The 12,997-nt window shown below is 32.7% G+C and overlaps 1 protein-coding gene across 2 annotated transcripts in view; it reads left to right on the plus strand.

Annotated features, from left to right (window-relative positions):
* Window positions 1–12,997, plus strand: part of MFN1 (mitofusin 1) — a 33,112-nt gene that overhangs the window by 18,802 nt on the left and 1,313 nt on the right. For both annotated transcript variants that reach the window (XM_043875402.1, XM_043875403.1), the window contains exons 10-17: window positions 3,316–3,437; window positions 5,080–5,206; window positions 5,375–5,479; window positions 5,777–5,879; window positions 6,028–6,257; window positions 8,026–8,178; window positions 9,075–9,271; window positions 11,246–11,380. In XM_043875402.1, the coding sequence (XP_043731337.1) occupies window positions 3,316–3,437; window positions 5,080–5,206; window positions 5,375–5,479; window positions 5,777–5,879; window positions 6,028–6,257; window positions 8,026–8,178; window positions 9,075–9,271; window positions 11,246–11,380 (1,172 nt within the window). The remainder of the gene's footprint in view (window positions 1–3,315; window positions 3,438–5,079; window positions 5,207–5,374; window positions 5,480–5,776; window positions 5,880–6,027; window positions 6,258–8,025; window positions 8,179–9,074; window positions 9,272–11,245; window positions 11,381–12,997) is intronic.

Consider the following 12,997-nt stretch of genomic DNA (forward strand, 5'->3'; position numbering starts at 1 on the left):
ATTTATGATTTCTTATAAATTGATACATTGCTGAGAATTTATAATTTAGTATAAAATTATTTATTAAACAATTTTTGTATTCCTTTTCTTTATCTGTCTATATACCTATATATAGATACATCATTAGATAAAGTATATAAGAAATATCTATATTTTAATCTTAATTGAGATTTGTCAATGATTTGATTGCTTTGCTTTATCCTCTAAAGATTAAATGGATAATTTTTCAGTTTATAAATAGCATTTTTTGGTTGTTAGTCATTCAGTTCAACTAATGTTTACAGAAAGTTTCTTTTTGCTTTCATTATAAAAGTGGAATGAATTTGTCTGTGAGTGTAGCTTTGGATGTCTTCCATGGCTTTCAGTACCCAGATTTCATTGTTGATTAATTTTTAATTATAGTTTTTGGCATTTCCTATTTAATACAGGAATTATTAAAATTCAGATATTTTGATCCTTCCCATATGACTTTTCTTGATTTTTTTTTGTGTGTGTGTGTGTGTTGTGATGACATGTGGCCTTAAATGCCCATTTTCTGTTTACAGAATTGACTTCTGTTTGTGTGTGTGTAGTCTTATGATTTTTGTGAAAAGAAAAACTGTACCAAGTTCATCATTTTATCAAACAATCTGATCTTTACCATAGACCTCTTGAGATTCATTTGATTTAGAAGAAGCTGAAAGGTATATTGTATCTTGGTGTTCTTTCTTGCACTTCTTCTGTCAGTTTAAAATATTTCCAAGTAACACATTTGGAGTGGTAAATAGCACGTTATTGGGTATTTGGGATCTTTTATCAAGGGGACTTGACAGATTTGTTTTATGTTTTAATTACACATAAATATTAATATGTACAAATTTGTAACTACGTATGACTAGTTGTCAGCTGTTTTCTTTAGATGTTAGTAGAAAGTCAGAAAATCTTAATTGAAATGTGATTATTGTTTTGCTTCTAAATCTTTAATAAGTTTTCAAGCAGCCTCTGGCATATTCTGATAAGATAAAATTTAAAATATCTGGTGTGGCATTTTAAACTTCACCTTATGAAAGCAGAGTTCCTAATGAAATAAGTCTGGATACTACTGCAGGCTATTTATGACCTCCATGGAGATTCATAAGTATATTAGTGTATATAGGACTCTGAGAAATGGTTCAGTAAAGAAGCTTTATTTAAATTAGCATTCCCTATACTTCGGTTGGAATAGAGTATTCCTTTTGTAGTTGACTTTTGATATTTTTCTGATCAGTGGGAACATCAGTGAGGCATACTTTTTAATTAGAAAAAAATTGCCTGTTTTCTTCTTTCTACATATTCACTACTGTATATTTTTGAATCAAGGAGTGACTTGTAATAACTTGGAGATTTTTCCTTTTTGTCTAGTCTAGCTCTAATACTGTGCTGTTATCTACAAATTTGGGGTCTTCATTGCTGATATCTAGATCTGCTTCATCGAGGAACATAGAATTTCTTTTAACTTTTATTCTTTTAACTTTTAAGTTTTATTCTTATTCTTTTATTATAGTTTTGTAAAGGTTAATTTGGCAATTAATGAGACAGTTATTTAAAGTAAAATCAAAGCTTTGTTTTGGTCATTAAAAATTAAGCAGTTGACTCTTTAAATGTTTGATATTATATAGTTTTTTGTGGTTTTGCTCTGGCATGTACAAAACAGTAATACTCTTAACTTCCTAACACTAATCTTTTCAAGATTAATGATAATTGAGAAACTTATAAATGAGCTTGATGATGAGCAAAAATGAGACTATGCTTTGAAAAAAAGTAGTGGGCTCTGAGTTAAGGAAACTGTTAGCTAAATGAATTATCCTCATGTACCCTGGAGCTAAAGAAATGAATCTGTTTTGTTTTCTGTACACTCCAGTATTCTGGCTTGGAGAATTCCATGGACTGTATAGTTCATGGGGTCGCAAAGAGTTGGACATGACTGAGTGACTTTCACTTTCTGTAAAGTGAAGTGAACAAAATAATCATTTAGAGATGTGAAGGCTTAACATAGATTATAAATAGGACATGAATTGAATATATATACTAATGATTTCAAGGTAACGAGTAACAGTGCTAGGGTATTGACTACCTTTAAAACTTGAAAGCTATTTATTTTGATAAAGAATAGTATTACTTTAGGAAGTAATTATCACAGTTTGTATCAGTTTTATATTAAGCTCAAGAAAATAAATTCATGGAAATATTAGAGAGTTGGAAGGTATATCCTTTTAAAAATTTATTGTAAAAAATAAACATGGTGTCCTACAGAACATCTGTTGTGGGTATTGATGTTGTGACCCAGATGAGTGTTTCTTGATTGTTGGAAGACCAGCTACCATTTCTCTATAGATGCTTGCAGTTGTTTTCAGATGTTAATGTCAGTATAGAATTAGACTTTTCTATGAAGTAAAAGTGAAAGGCCAATTTTAGGTTAATAGTTTTGCAAAGATTTAAGTGATGAATCACAGTTAATGTTTTAAATAACAAGCAGTATGCACACATACTGAAAGGAAACAGTTTCACGAAAGAAACATCCATGATCATATGTGATGCATTTTGATGTATTATTCTCTGTGTAAAAAATACTGGTCATGAAACACTGATTTGTACAACTGTTAGTAAGTTAAGACCTGCAATTAACTTGAAAGTAAAACGTGAGATAATGTATCATTCTGACCTGTATGCACACGCTATATTGTCCCATAACATAATGGGATTATCTTAGAAAAATAGAAATTTTTCTATAAACAATTTAAAATACTACATTGTGTAGTGTTAAAAGAGTATTTTTCCGTTTGTTCAGGCTTCAGTCTGTAGAAGTTCTTTTATGAATTTTAGGTGACATCATTCAACTGACTTTTTTCAATGTAGAATTCTGGTTCCATGGCTTAAGAACTTTATGAGGTGATCAATTATGAATTTGAGAAAGATCAAAAAAAAAAAGAAAGATCAAGATAGATGAAATAGATTAAAGGTGATCCAAGTAAAATTAGTACTCTAATAGGAAATCTTTTTTAACATTGAAAATAGTACCCTTTTTAATTTGTTTTTGAAGATAGTATAGTCAAAGATCCATTGCACATTACTGTGTAAAATTACACAAAGCTATGAACTTGCTGTTAAAACAAGCTTTTTTACTTTTGAATCCTTGACTTTTTTTAACCTTTATAACTTTAAGTTGTGTTTATGTTTCATTTATTTTCTTTCCTTGTGTCTGTTTTGGTTAATATGAACAGCAAGTTTTTGTGTTTAAATTCCTGAAAATGTTTGGATGGAATTACAGTAATGTGTTATGGCTTGGGCCCCTCGCAGGAGTGTATCTCGCAGTCAGCAGTGAAAACAAAGTTTGAACAGCACACTATCAGAGCTAAACAGATACTAGAAACTGTGAAAAACATAATGGATTCAATAAACGTGGCAGCAGCAGAGAAAAGGTATGAATTCGTTTTACTGCAAAATAACAATTATTTTTGTGTCAATATAAAAAGACTGATCTAAAATTTTTATTCTATTGAATACCTTTCACACTAACATCAGCCTGATAGGTTTAGCTGATGCCTACTTGCATGTTTTTTAATGAATATTTGAAACTGTTAAGCATTTTTTTTTTTTACAACCTTGAACACATTATTTACATTCTCAGTATACAGTCTCAGTATTCGGGTGTATGAGTTGTGATTTTTAAATGTTGAGTGACTTGAAAATATCTTTAAAGCAGTGAAAGAACCATTTCTTCAAGCAGAATTTTTTGAAGTTAAAAACAGGTGACTTTTTTTTTACATTCAACTTATCACTCATCTTTTATTTATTCGTATGTTGAAACCTTGAAATCACTCTTTTATGCTAGTTGTGGTTTTATATCAGCTGGTAAACAAGCAAGGTGGTACTACCTGCCAGCCAGAAGGTGAATTTGGTAAGCATTACTCCATATGTCATACTGTAGTACAGTATTTTAGTCCATTTATTGCCTTGTAACAATGAAAACAAATACAAAAACCAGCACTATTCAAAGAAAAGGGTAGTTCTCACAAACTTAGTACACTTGAAACAAAGATCAAGATGTTATTAGATGTTACAAGCATAATGATGTTAAGCCTCAACTGAACCTTTAAGTGAACTTAAGCCAATCAGTGGAAAGATATAAAGCATCTAAGATTAAATCCAAGGCGATGTAAAATTGGTAATTTTAAATGTATTTGATCTTGCTGAGAAGAAAACTCCACTCATGTCTAGGTCTGTTGCCTAATTTTGGCATTTTTGCAGGATGCATTGTGTATAAAATTAGAGAATTTGCAGCATATTAAACACAAGGGTCAGAACCCAGAGTCTCATCGCTAGCCTTGTCACAGTGTTTCTGTATGTTGGGCTCAGTTGCTACATTATGGTAGCCAAAGTAAGTATTGGTCCACTGGATTGACCTTAATTTTTATAAAAATATAAACATTGAAATAAACCTGGCACACAAAAAAAGATGTGAATTGAGGATGGTTTGTAACTCTTTTAGCTAAAGATGATATTAAAAAAAAAAATCTCAGGCTTTTGTTTTCCTATATCATCCAAGGGTTAACAAATTTAGCAGATAGTAAATATTCTAGGCTTTGTGGGCCATACTGTCTATTTTGCAGCTCCAGTTCTGCAGTTTTAGAGCAAAGGCAGCCAATTACACCCAATAGGTACATGAATGCATGTGACTGTATTCCAAGGAAACTAACAAAAACTAGCAGCTGACTGGATTGAGCTTTCAGGGTGCTTTATTAAGTAGACTCAATAATGAGTTAGTTCTATTTTGAATATTTGTATCTGTGAAATGGGTGGAGATTTAGAATCCTTATTAATCCTTTGTGGGATTCAGGTGCCACAGGAGCAGAGAGATAGCAGTTTCTATCTAGTCATCTGTAAAACATTTTATGAGTGAAATGTTATTTGAACCCCTCTTAGATGTTGAAATACAAGGTTTTGTTTTTTTTTTTTCTTATATCACACTAACAGATGGTTCAATATATAAGTGAGTGTCTCCTTAATTTCTTTAGGACTTAAATGTATCCTGAATATTAATTACTCTTCATACTATAATAGGGTTTATTCAATAGAAGAGAGGGAAGACCAAATTGATAGACTGGACTTTATCCGAAACCAGATGAACCTTTTAACACTGGATGTTAAAAAAAAAATCAGGGAGGTTACAGAGGAGGTTGCAAATAAGGTGGGTAACGTTAGCTTTGTGATAATATCTGGGAATGAAAATACTTTTGATAGTGCTAAAAATATTATCCATCTGTTACTTTAAAAGAATATTAAGTTTTTTCAATTTGATTTTTTTGAGTAGTCAGTCATCTTGTTTAAATTTTCTGATTTTTTTTTTTTTTTCCAGGTTTCATGTGCTATGACAGATGAAATTTGTCGACTCTCTGTTTTGGTTGATGAATTTTGTTCTGAGTTTCATCCTACTCCAAGTGTATTGAAAGTATATAAAAATGTAAGTTAAATTGTAGTTAAATGTTATTCAGATACAGTTTACTTGTTTTACCAAGTCTTAGTCCACGCTTCAGTGACTTGGCCATTTTAGTGTCTTCATGGCAATCAGTACAGGATTAAACTGTTAGCTCTCCTGTGCATTCTTATAATAAATGTAAATTATAAAATACACAAGAAAATGATCCACTTCAAAAGAATAAAATCGTATTAGTGTTTACTACTTTTTTAGCATTGTTATAAAGTCTGTATATGTTCTAGAGAAGAAAATAATGTGGGCACTTATTACCATTGTTAACAGGAGTTAAATAAGCACATAGAAGATGGAATGGGAAGAAATTTGGCTGATCGGTGCACCAATGAAGTCAACGCTTCAATGCTTCAATCCCAGCAAGAAATTATTGGTAATATTTATGTCTGCAAGTTCATATGTAGTTTTTTCTTTTTTTTTCAGTGATAAAAGATTTATTATAATATCTTTTAGATATCTTATAAAATGTAAAACATTATTTACTATTGTTAACCAAAGTATCATAATTTGGTTCTTTCTAGAAAATTTGAAGCCATTACTTCCAGCTGGTATTCAGAATAAACTGCATACGCTGGTTCCTTGCAAGAAATTTGATCTTAGCTATGACCTAAATTGCCACAAGTTATGTTCAGATTTTCAAGAGGATATTGTATTTCGTTTTTCTCTGGGCTGGTCTTCTCTTGTCCATCGTTTCTTGGGCCCTACAAATGCTCAGCGGGTGCTTCTAGGATTATCAGAGCCTATCTTTCAGGTATCTATCTATATATATATTTTTTTTTCTTTTGGTAGGCTTTTTAAAAAATTTTCTATTTGAGTAGGCTTTTTATTAGGTGGTTATTGTTATACTGTACAGGTATGTATCTGATTCTACCCGTTGAGAGTCTCTTTTTATTTCATTTGTGTGATTTTCTCTGTAGAACTAGCTGTGTCAGCTTTGCTTATTTGTAGGTAATATTTATGATATAGATCCATTTCAGAATTAGGTATACTACTATGTTTAAGGGAAAGCCAATCCCCAAATTTTCATTCAATACTGTTGTAGGTTACTCTGCATTCACTTTTGACACTCTGTTTTGTAAATTTTCTAATCTTAATCATTTAAAAAAACTTTTTTGAATTTATCAACTCAGTAATTTTTCAAGAAACTTACAGGGTTTTAAAACCATTGCCACAGTCCACTTTTAGAACACTTCTGTCACCCCCAAGGATATGCTTGTGCCCCATTTGCAGTCAGGCTTCATTTCCACCGCCAGCCCTACTGCTAGTCAGGTTTCTCTGGCTATTATTTTTGCTCTCCCTGGACATTTCCTATCAGTGGAATCATACAAAATGTGACTGGCTACTTTCACTTAGTGTAATGTTTTCAAGATTTGTCATCATACTATATGAATGTTGTAGCATGTATCAGTATTCAGCATTTCTTTTGTATTGCTGAATAGTATTCCGCCATGGCTGTCACACATTTTATTTATCCATTCATCAATTGATGGACATTTGAGTTGCTTGTACTTTTTGGCTATTATGAATAATGGTGTTATAAATACCCATATACTGTTTTAATGTGGGCATGTCTTTTCATTTCTCTTGAGTATTTAGGAATGAAATTGCTGGGCCATATGGTAACTCCATGTTTAACTTTCTGAGGAACTGCCAAACTGTTTTCCAAAGCAGATGCACCATTTTACATTCCCACCAGCAACGTATTAACATTCTGTTTCTCCACGTTCTAATCAAGGCTTTTTTTTGGCAGATACAAAGCTGTATCTCATTGTATTGATAGTTTCGATTTGTGTTTCCCTAATGACTGATGATTTTGAACATCGTTTCATATGCTTATTCTTGTATTTCATTTTGTAACATGTCTATTCAAATTTTTTGCTCATTTTTAAATTAGGTTATTTGGCTTCTTACTGACTTTTAAGAGTCCTTTACATATATTCCAGATATAAGTCTTTATCAGATACATGATTTCAAAATATTTATGTTTTTCTAGTCTGTAACTTGCCTTTTAATTTTCTTATGGTATGTTTTAAAGTGTAAAGGTTTTAATTTTGATTTTATTATACTTTCATTATTTATTTATTATTTTTGGCTGCATGGCTTGTGGGATCTTAGTTCCCTGACCAGAGGTTGAACCCAAGCCCTTGGCAGTGAAGGTGTGAAGTCCTAACTACTGGACCACAAGGAAATTCTCAAGGTTTTAATTTTGAAACCCAATATTTTTTTAAAAGATTGTGTTTTTGGTGTGAAAAAAATTTTATATGCAGTTTTAATTTCTCTTGAGACTTGAGGGCCTATTGTTATAGATAGACTCATTGTATATTAGAAAAATCTGTCCTTTATGGTTTCAGACCATTTTTATTTTCTTCATGTACTTATGGTAAACTCCTTAATTGGAGTCATTATTTTTGTAGTTTTACTGCTATAATTTTAAAAGAGAATATAATAGAGTTTTGTAAATGACTATTCCATGTATAGCTGTTTAATTGACTTAATTCTTTACCCCTCAACCTTATCAGCTCCCCAGATCTTTAGCTTCCACTCCCACTGCTCCTTCCAACCCAGCAACGCCAGATAATGCATCACAGGAAGAACTCATGGTTACCCTAATAACAACATTAGCCTCTCTCACATCTAGAACGTCTATGGGCATCATTGTTGTTGGAGGAGTGGTAAGAAACAGTACCTTTTTTTTTTAGAAACAGTATTTTTTGGTGTAATTAAAATTGAAATTTTTGCAAAGCTACCTGCTAGATCAGGAAAAGAAAGGTATATTTACTTCTGTTTCCAGGTTCAAAGTGATTGTTATACACATACACACACACACATATATATATAGCTTTTTTCAGATTCTTTTATAGGTTATTATAAAATATTGAGTATAGTTCTCTGTGCTATAAGTAGGTACTTGTTGGCTACTTTTTTTTTTTGGCCTCACTGCATGGTATGTGGGATCATAGTTCTGTGTGTGTGTGTATGCACCTAGTCATGTCTGCCTCTGCAACCACATGAAGAACGACAAGGTTCCTCTATCTGTGGAATTTTCCAGGCAAAAATACTGGGATGGTTGCCATTTTCTACACCTGGGGTTCTTTCTGACCCAGGGATCAAATATGTGTCTCCTGCATTGGCAGGCAGATTCTTTTACCACTGCACCACCTGGGGAGTCCCCATAATTCCTTGACCAGGGATCAAACCCATACCGCCCTGCAGTGGAAGTACAGAACCTTAACCACTTGACTGCCAGGGAAATCTATTTTATATATAGTTTGTTTTTTTAAACTTTTGACCTAAAAAAATTAGCATTCCTTTTTGAGATACATTAAATCAACTTAGCAAATACTTGGCAGGTTATAAAAGTTCTTGCCTGCTATTTCTGTACTATTCCTTTTTCAGCTTGATTTTCAGTAATTTCATATTTCCTTATAGAGTAGGAAGATACATTTTTAAAAAATGGATCTAACTCAAGGATCTGTACGGAACCAATGAAGTTTCTAAAGTGCCTTTTAGTACAGTCTCCCTAGTAGTGTCTTTCTTTCTCAAAGTAAGCTGTGAATTTATCTTACAGATTTGGAAAACTGTGGGTTGGAAACTCATATCTGTTTCATTAAGTATGTATGGAGCTTTGTATCTTTATGAAAGACTCACTTGGACCACCCGTGCCAAGGAGAGAGCCTTTAAACAGCAATTTGTGAATTATGCAACTGAAAAACTGCAAATGATCGTTAGCTTCACAAGCGCGAACTGCAGCCATCAAGTACAACAGTAAGTTGAAAGATTCATCTGTATTTTTGTTTTAAAGCTTTACTGAAGTATGACATGCATGCAGAAATGCACGAATAAGAGTACAACTCAAAGAATTAGCACAACATGGACGTATTTTATAATTGCCACCAAAATGGAAAAAATAGAATAATCAAACAGTGGGCTCAAAATAAATGCATGGTAGTGAATGTAATTTGTTTTTACTATTACAGCCCAGATTTATAGGCATGATTTTGTTAAAAATTCAAGAGAATTTTATTATAATAATAAATACCTGGGTCCACTGAGTATCTTTTATGTATACACTCAAGTACCATACACTCAAATATTTATTGTTAATTTAGTAAAAATACATAGGACCCCAGTCAAATCGATGCATAATATTCTGCATTAGGGTGCTACTGACAGCTGAATTAGAAAGTTTTCTGAGCTAAAGATAATTGCAATTTAGTAGAAAAAGCAACATGTACATAATTATAAAAAAAAAAGATGAAAAATGATAGGTAATGAGAGCTTCATAATGTGAGACTCTAGAATCTTAAAGCATAAGGGACAGTGGATCAGTAAGGTTTCCTGGAGGAGAGGTAGCCTGGCGAAATTTGAATGTGCAGAATAGAAAGAGGGAGACAGAGAAAAGAGCCCAAACTAAAAGCAAGAAGTTGGAGAAAAAAGGAATGTGTTCAGAAACATGAGACAATTTCAGTGTGGCAGATGTGTACATAAGAGGGGTCCATTGGAGTGTAAGCCTAACAATAGGACAGGTTTGGATAATCAGGAATCTTGGGAGTGGCACCATTAACATTAAGCTCTAGATCAGATAACTTGGCAGTGGTATAGTGTGTTAAGTGGTTTAGACTCAGGAGACAAAAACTGCCAGAAGATTAAACTGTTTCAAACACAAGATCAGAGCCTGTACTAACCTATTTAGAGCTGTAAGGAATGGAAACAACGAGGTCACAGAATTGAGACCACTGATTTAGTCCATTCATTTCCCAAATATTTATTGAGCTCCTATTTTATTTAATGGTGTTAATTTTGATTTATTTATATTAATGAGGATGACGTAGACCTCCAAAAGAAATCAGTCATGGTTCACATTTCATAAAAACAGAATGAAGCTTTCCATTCATCATCATCAAACATTTATTAATCACCTACCATGTGACAATAACTATAGCTAGAAGTTATGGTAAATTAAAAGTTAAAGATAACTTCTGTTCTTTCTTACATGACTTTACACTTTAACAGAGGCAACTTCAAATAATTATTCCAGTTAAAATAATACTAGCCAAATATTAATGTAGTGAAATGTTAAAATAGATGCTTCATTTGTCTAATCTTGGTATTTGGTCAGATGAGGAGAGATGGGAGAGGGAAAAGACCATGGGAAAGATGAAGATGGGCAAGAGAATAGTTGCAGAGAAAAACAAGTCAGTCAAAGTCCAGTGGTACACACCTACTAGGCATGCTCCCAATAGCAAACACACAATATTTGCCAAAGTTCACATATTAACTAGCACACAAATACACCCTTTAACTCTAGAAATGTAGTTAAATGTTGCTATAAAGTATTTTTGACTAAGTCACAGAAGTTCATGAAATTTCCTTTCCTGTTTCCAGTAATTTATTCTTATAGGTAGGGGATGAGAGTAAGGCTTATTATGCTTCTGAAGAAATGTACCCAACCTTTGCCTTTTTATAGCTTATTCACATTCACAACAAAATGGCAGAGTAGTTATTACCTGTTGAGCATTTGTCTTGAGGCCAGATGAAATCAAGCCCACAGTCATATTAAGCTTACAAGTACCATACACTCTACCCTCCCTCACACCATTCTTAGCAATGTTCTTTGATACCTTATGTCTTAGGGATTTTTTAATCTTGTGATCCTTTTTTAATGTAAGCTTTAGATTAAAGCTTATTCATTTTAAAAAGACATTCGTGACTGCTGATAAAATTGTTTTTTATTTTAAGGGAGATGGCAACCACCTTTGCTCGCCTGTGCCAACAAGTTGATATTACACAAAAACATCTAGAAGAAGAAATTGCTAGATTATCCAAAGAAATAGATCAATTGGAGAAAATACAAAACAATTCAAAGCTCTTAAGGTATTTGAACTTTTTCTTCTCAATAATATGAACATTTACTGGTCTCATTACCAAAATACAATTATGTAAAATTGCTAGCAAATTTATGTTAAAATTTTTGGCTTTCTGCATTGGCTTAATTATAATTTTCCATATTTAGTTCCATATGTTTTATAATTTCAATGAAAACTAATTTCAACAGCAAAAAAATATGAATTTAAAGGGATTTTTTAGATCCAGACTTAGAGCCCTGTGTTAAGCTATATTTGTCCTTTTTTAGAGCAGTTCTGTTATTAAAATTATGAGTTTTCAGTCCTATATATCTAAAATTCATAATTTTTCTTCTCAGTGGGGACTCTTAGGTATACTTAAATTTGAAGCAGCAGAAGTAAACAAGATATCCTAATATAAAGTGGAATTATGGTTTAATATGATTGGCCATGGATTCTTTGGACCCTAAATAAATTCTGCTTTGGGGAGTCAAGACCAGAAGTATTAGCACAAGGTCTATACTTGTTGACAGTTCTTAATTTGCTATGTATTAGCTCACTCAACTACAAGTCTGGAAGACTCACTAAGCATCATTTCATTTCTGCTACTACTTACCAGGGCACATGCTCCATACAGCTGCCTGTATGAAAACAGTTTGCAATGTTTGCAAATTGGAGAGACTGTCCTTGTGACCTGAATTTTGGAACACAAGGATCTGTCCATGGTATCTCAGCCTGATCAGCAGTTACATTCTCATCGCGTTTCTGTTTCAGAGTCTCTGAAAACGTGACTGCTTGTGACTTAGACTCCAGTATCCTTACAGACAGGCAGACACACACACACACAGTCTGTCCATGCATGGTTATTTCAGTCTGATCACTAGTCACATTCTCATTGAGTTTCTGTTCCAGAGTTTCTGAAAACGTGACTGCCTGTGACTTAGACCCCAGCATCCTTTCTCACACACACACACCACCCCACACCCAAGCGAATTTCATGTGTTCCATTGCTCCTATTTTAAGTTAGATCATCCCAAATACAGCCTTTCAAATTTGGTGAAACAATATCTAATAAAAAAAAATTTTAACTGAGGTAGGTTTTTATTTTTTTCATCTTGCTATAGTTAAAAAAAATAAATAACTGATAGATTATTGGTATTTATATATCTCAGGAGCATTTCCTGAAGAAATACACAGTGGAGTTCACATGCACATTTAAATTATATGGCCTTGACAATATCCACTTAGCACCATACATCACAAGACCAAGAAGGAAAGAGAGAGACTCATTTAAGTGTGTGTGTGCACTGTGGCACATGATGAGCATGGAGACACAGACCTGCTTTCCCTCTTTTTACGGGCATTCGGTTTCTTTATATACAATTTTTTAATATTAAAAAAATATATATTTTTGGCAACTATGGTCCTTTGACATCTGCCAGCTACTGTATGTATACATAAAATCATTTATTCTATGTTTTATACTTAAAGGGAATTCAGGAACAATTGTCTTAATGTGACTTAGGATATAATTTCCTTGTAAGGTGGTGTGACTCCACTGTCTCTTAAGCTTTTCATTCTTTTTTTTTTTTTTTTCAATTTTTCAATTTGTTTTTTAATTGAAGGATAATTGGTTTACAGAATTTTG

Source organism: Cervus elaphus, chromosome 19 (genome assembly GCF_910594005.1).
Source record: "Cervus elaphus chromosome 19, mCerEla1.1, whole genome shotgun sequence".
Lineage (NCBI taxonomy): Eukaryota > Metazoa > Chordata > Mammalia > Artiodactyla > Cervidae > Cervus > Cervus elaphus.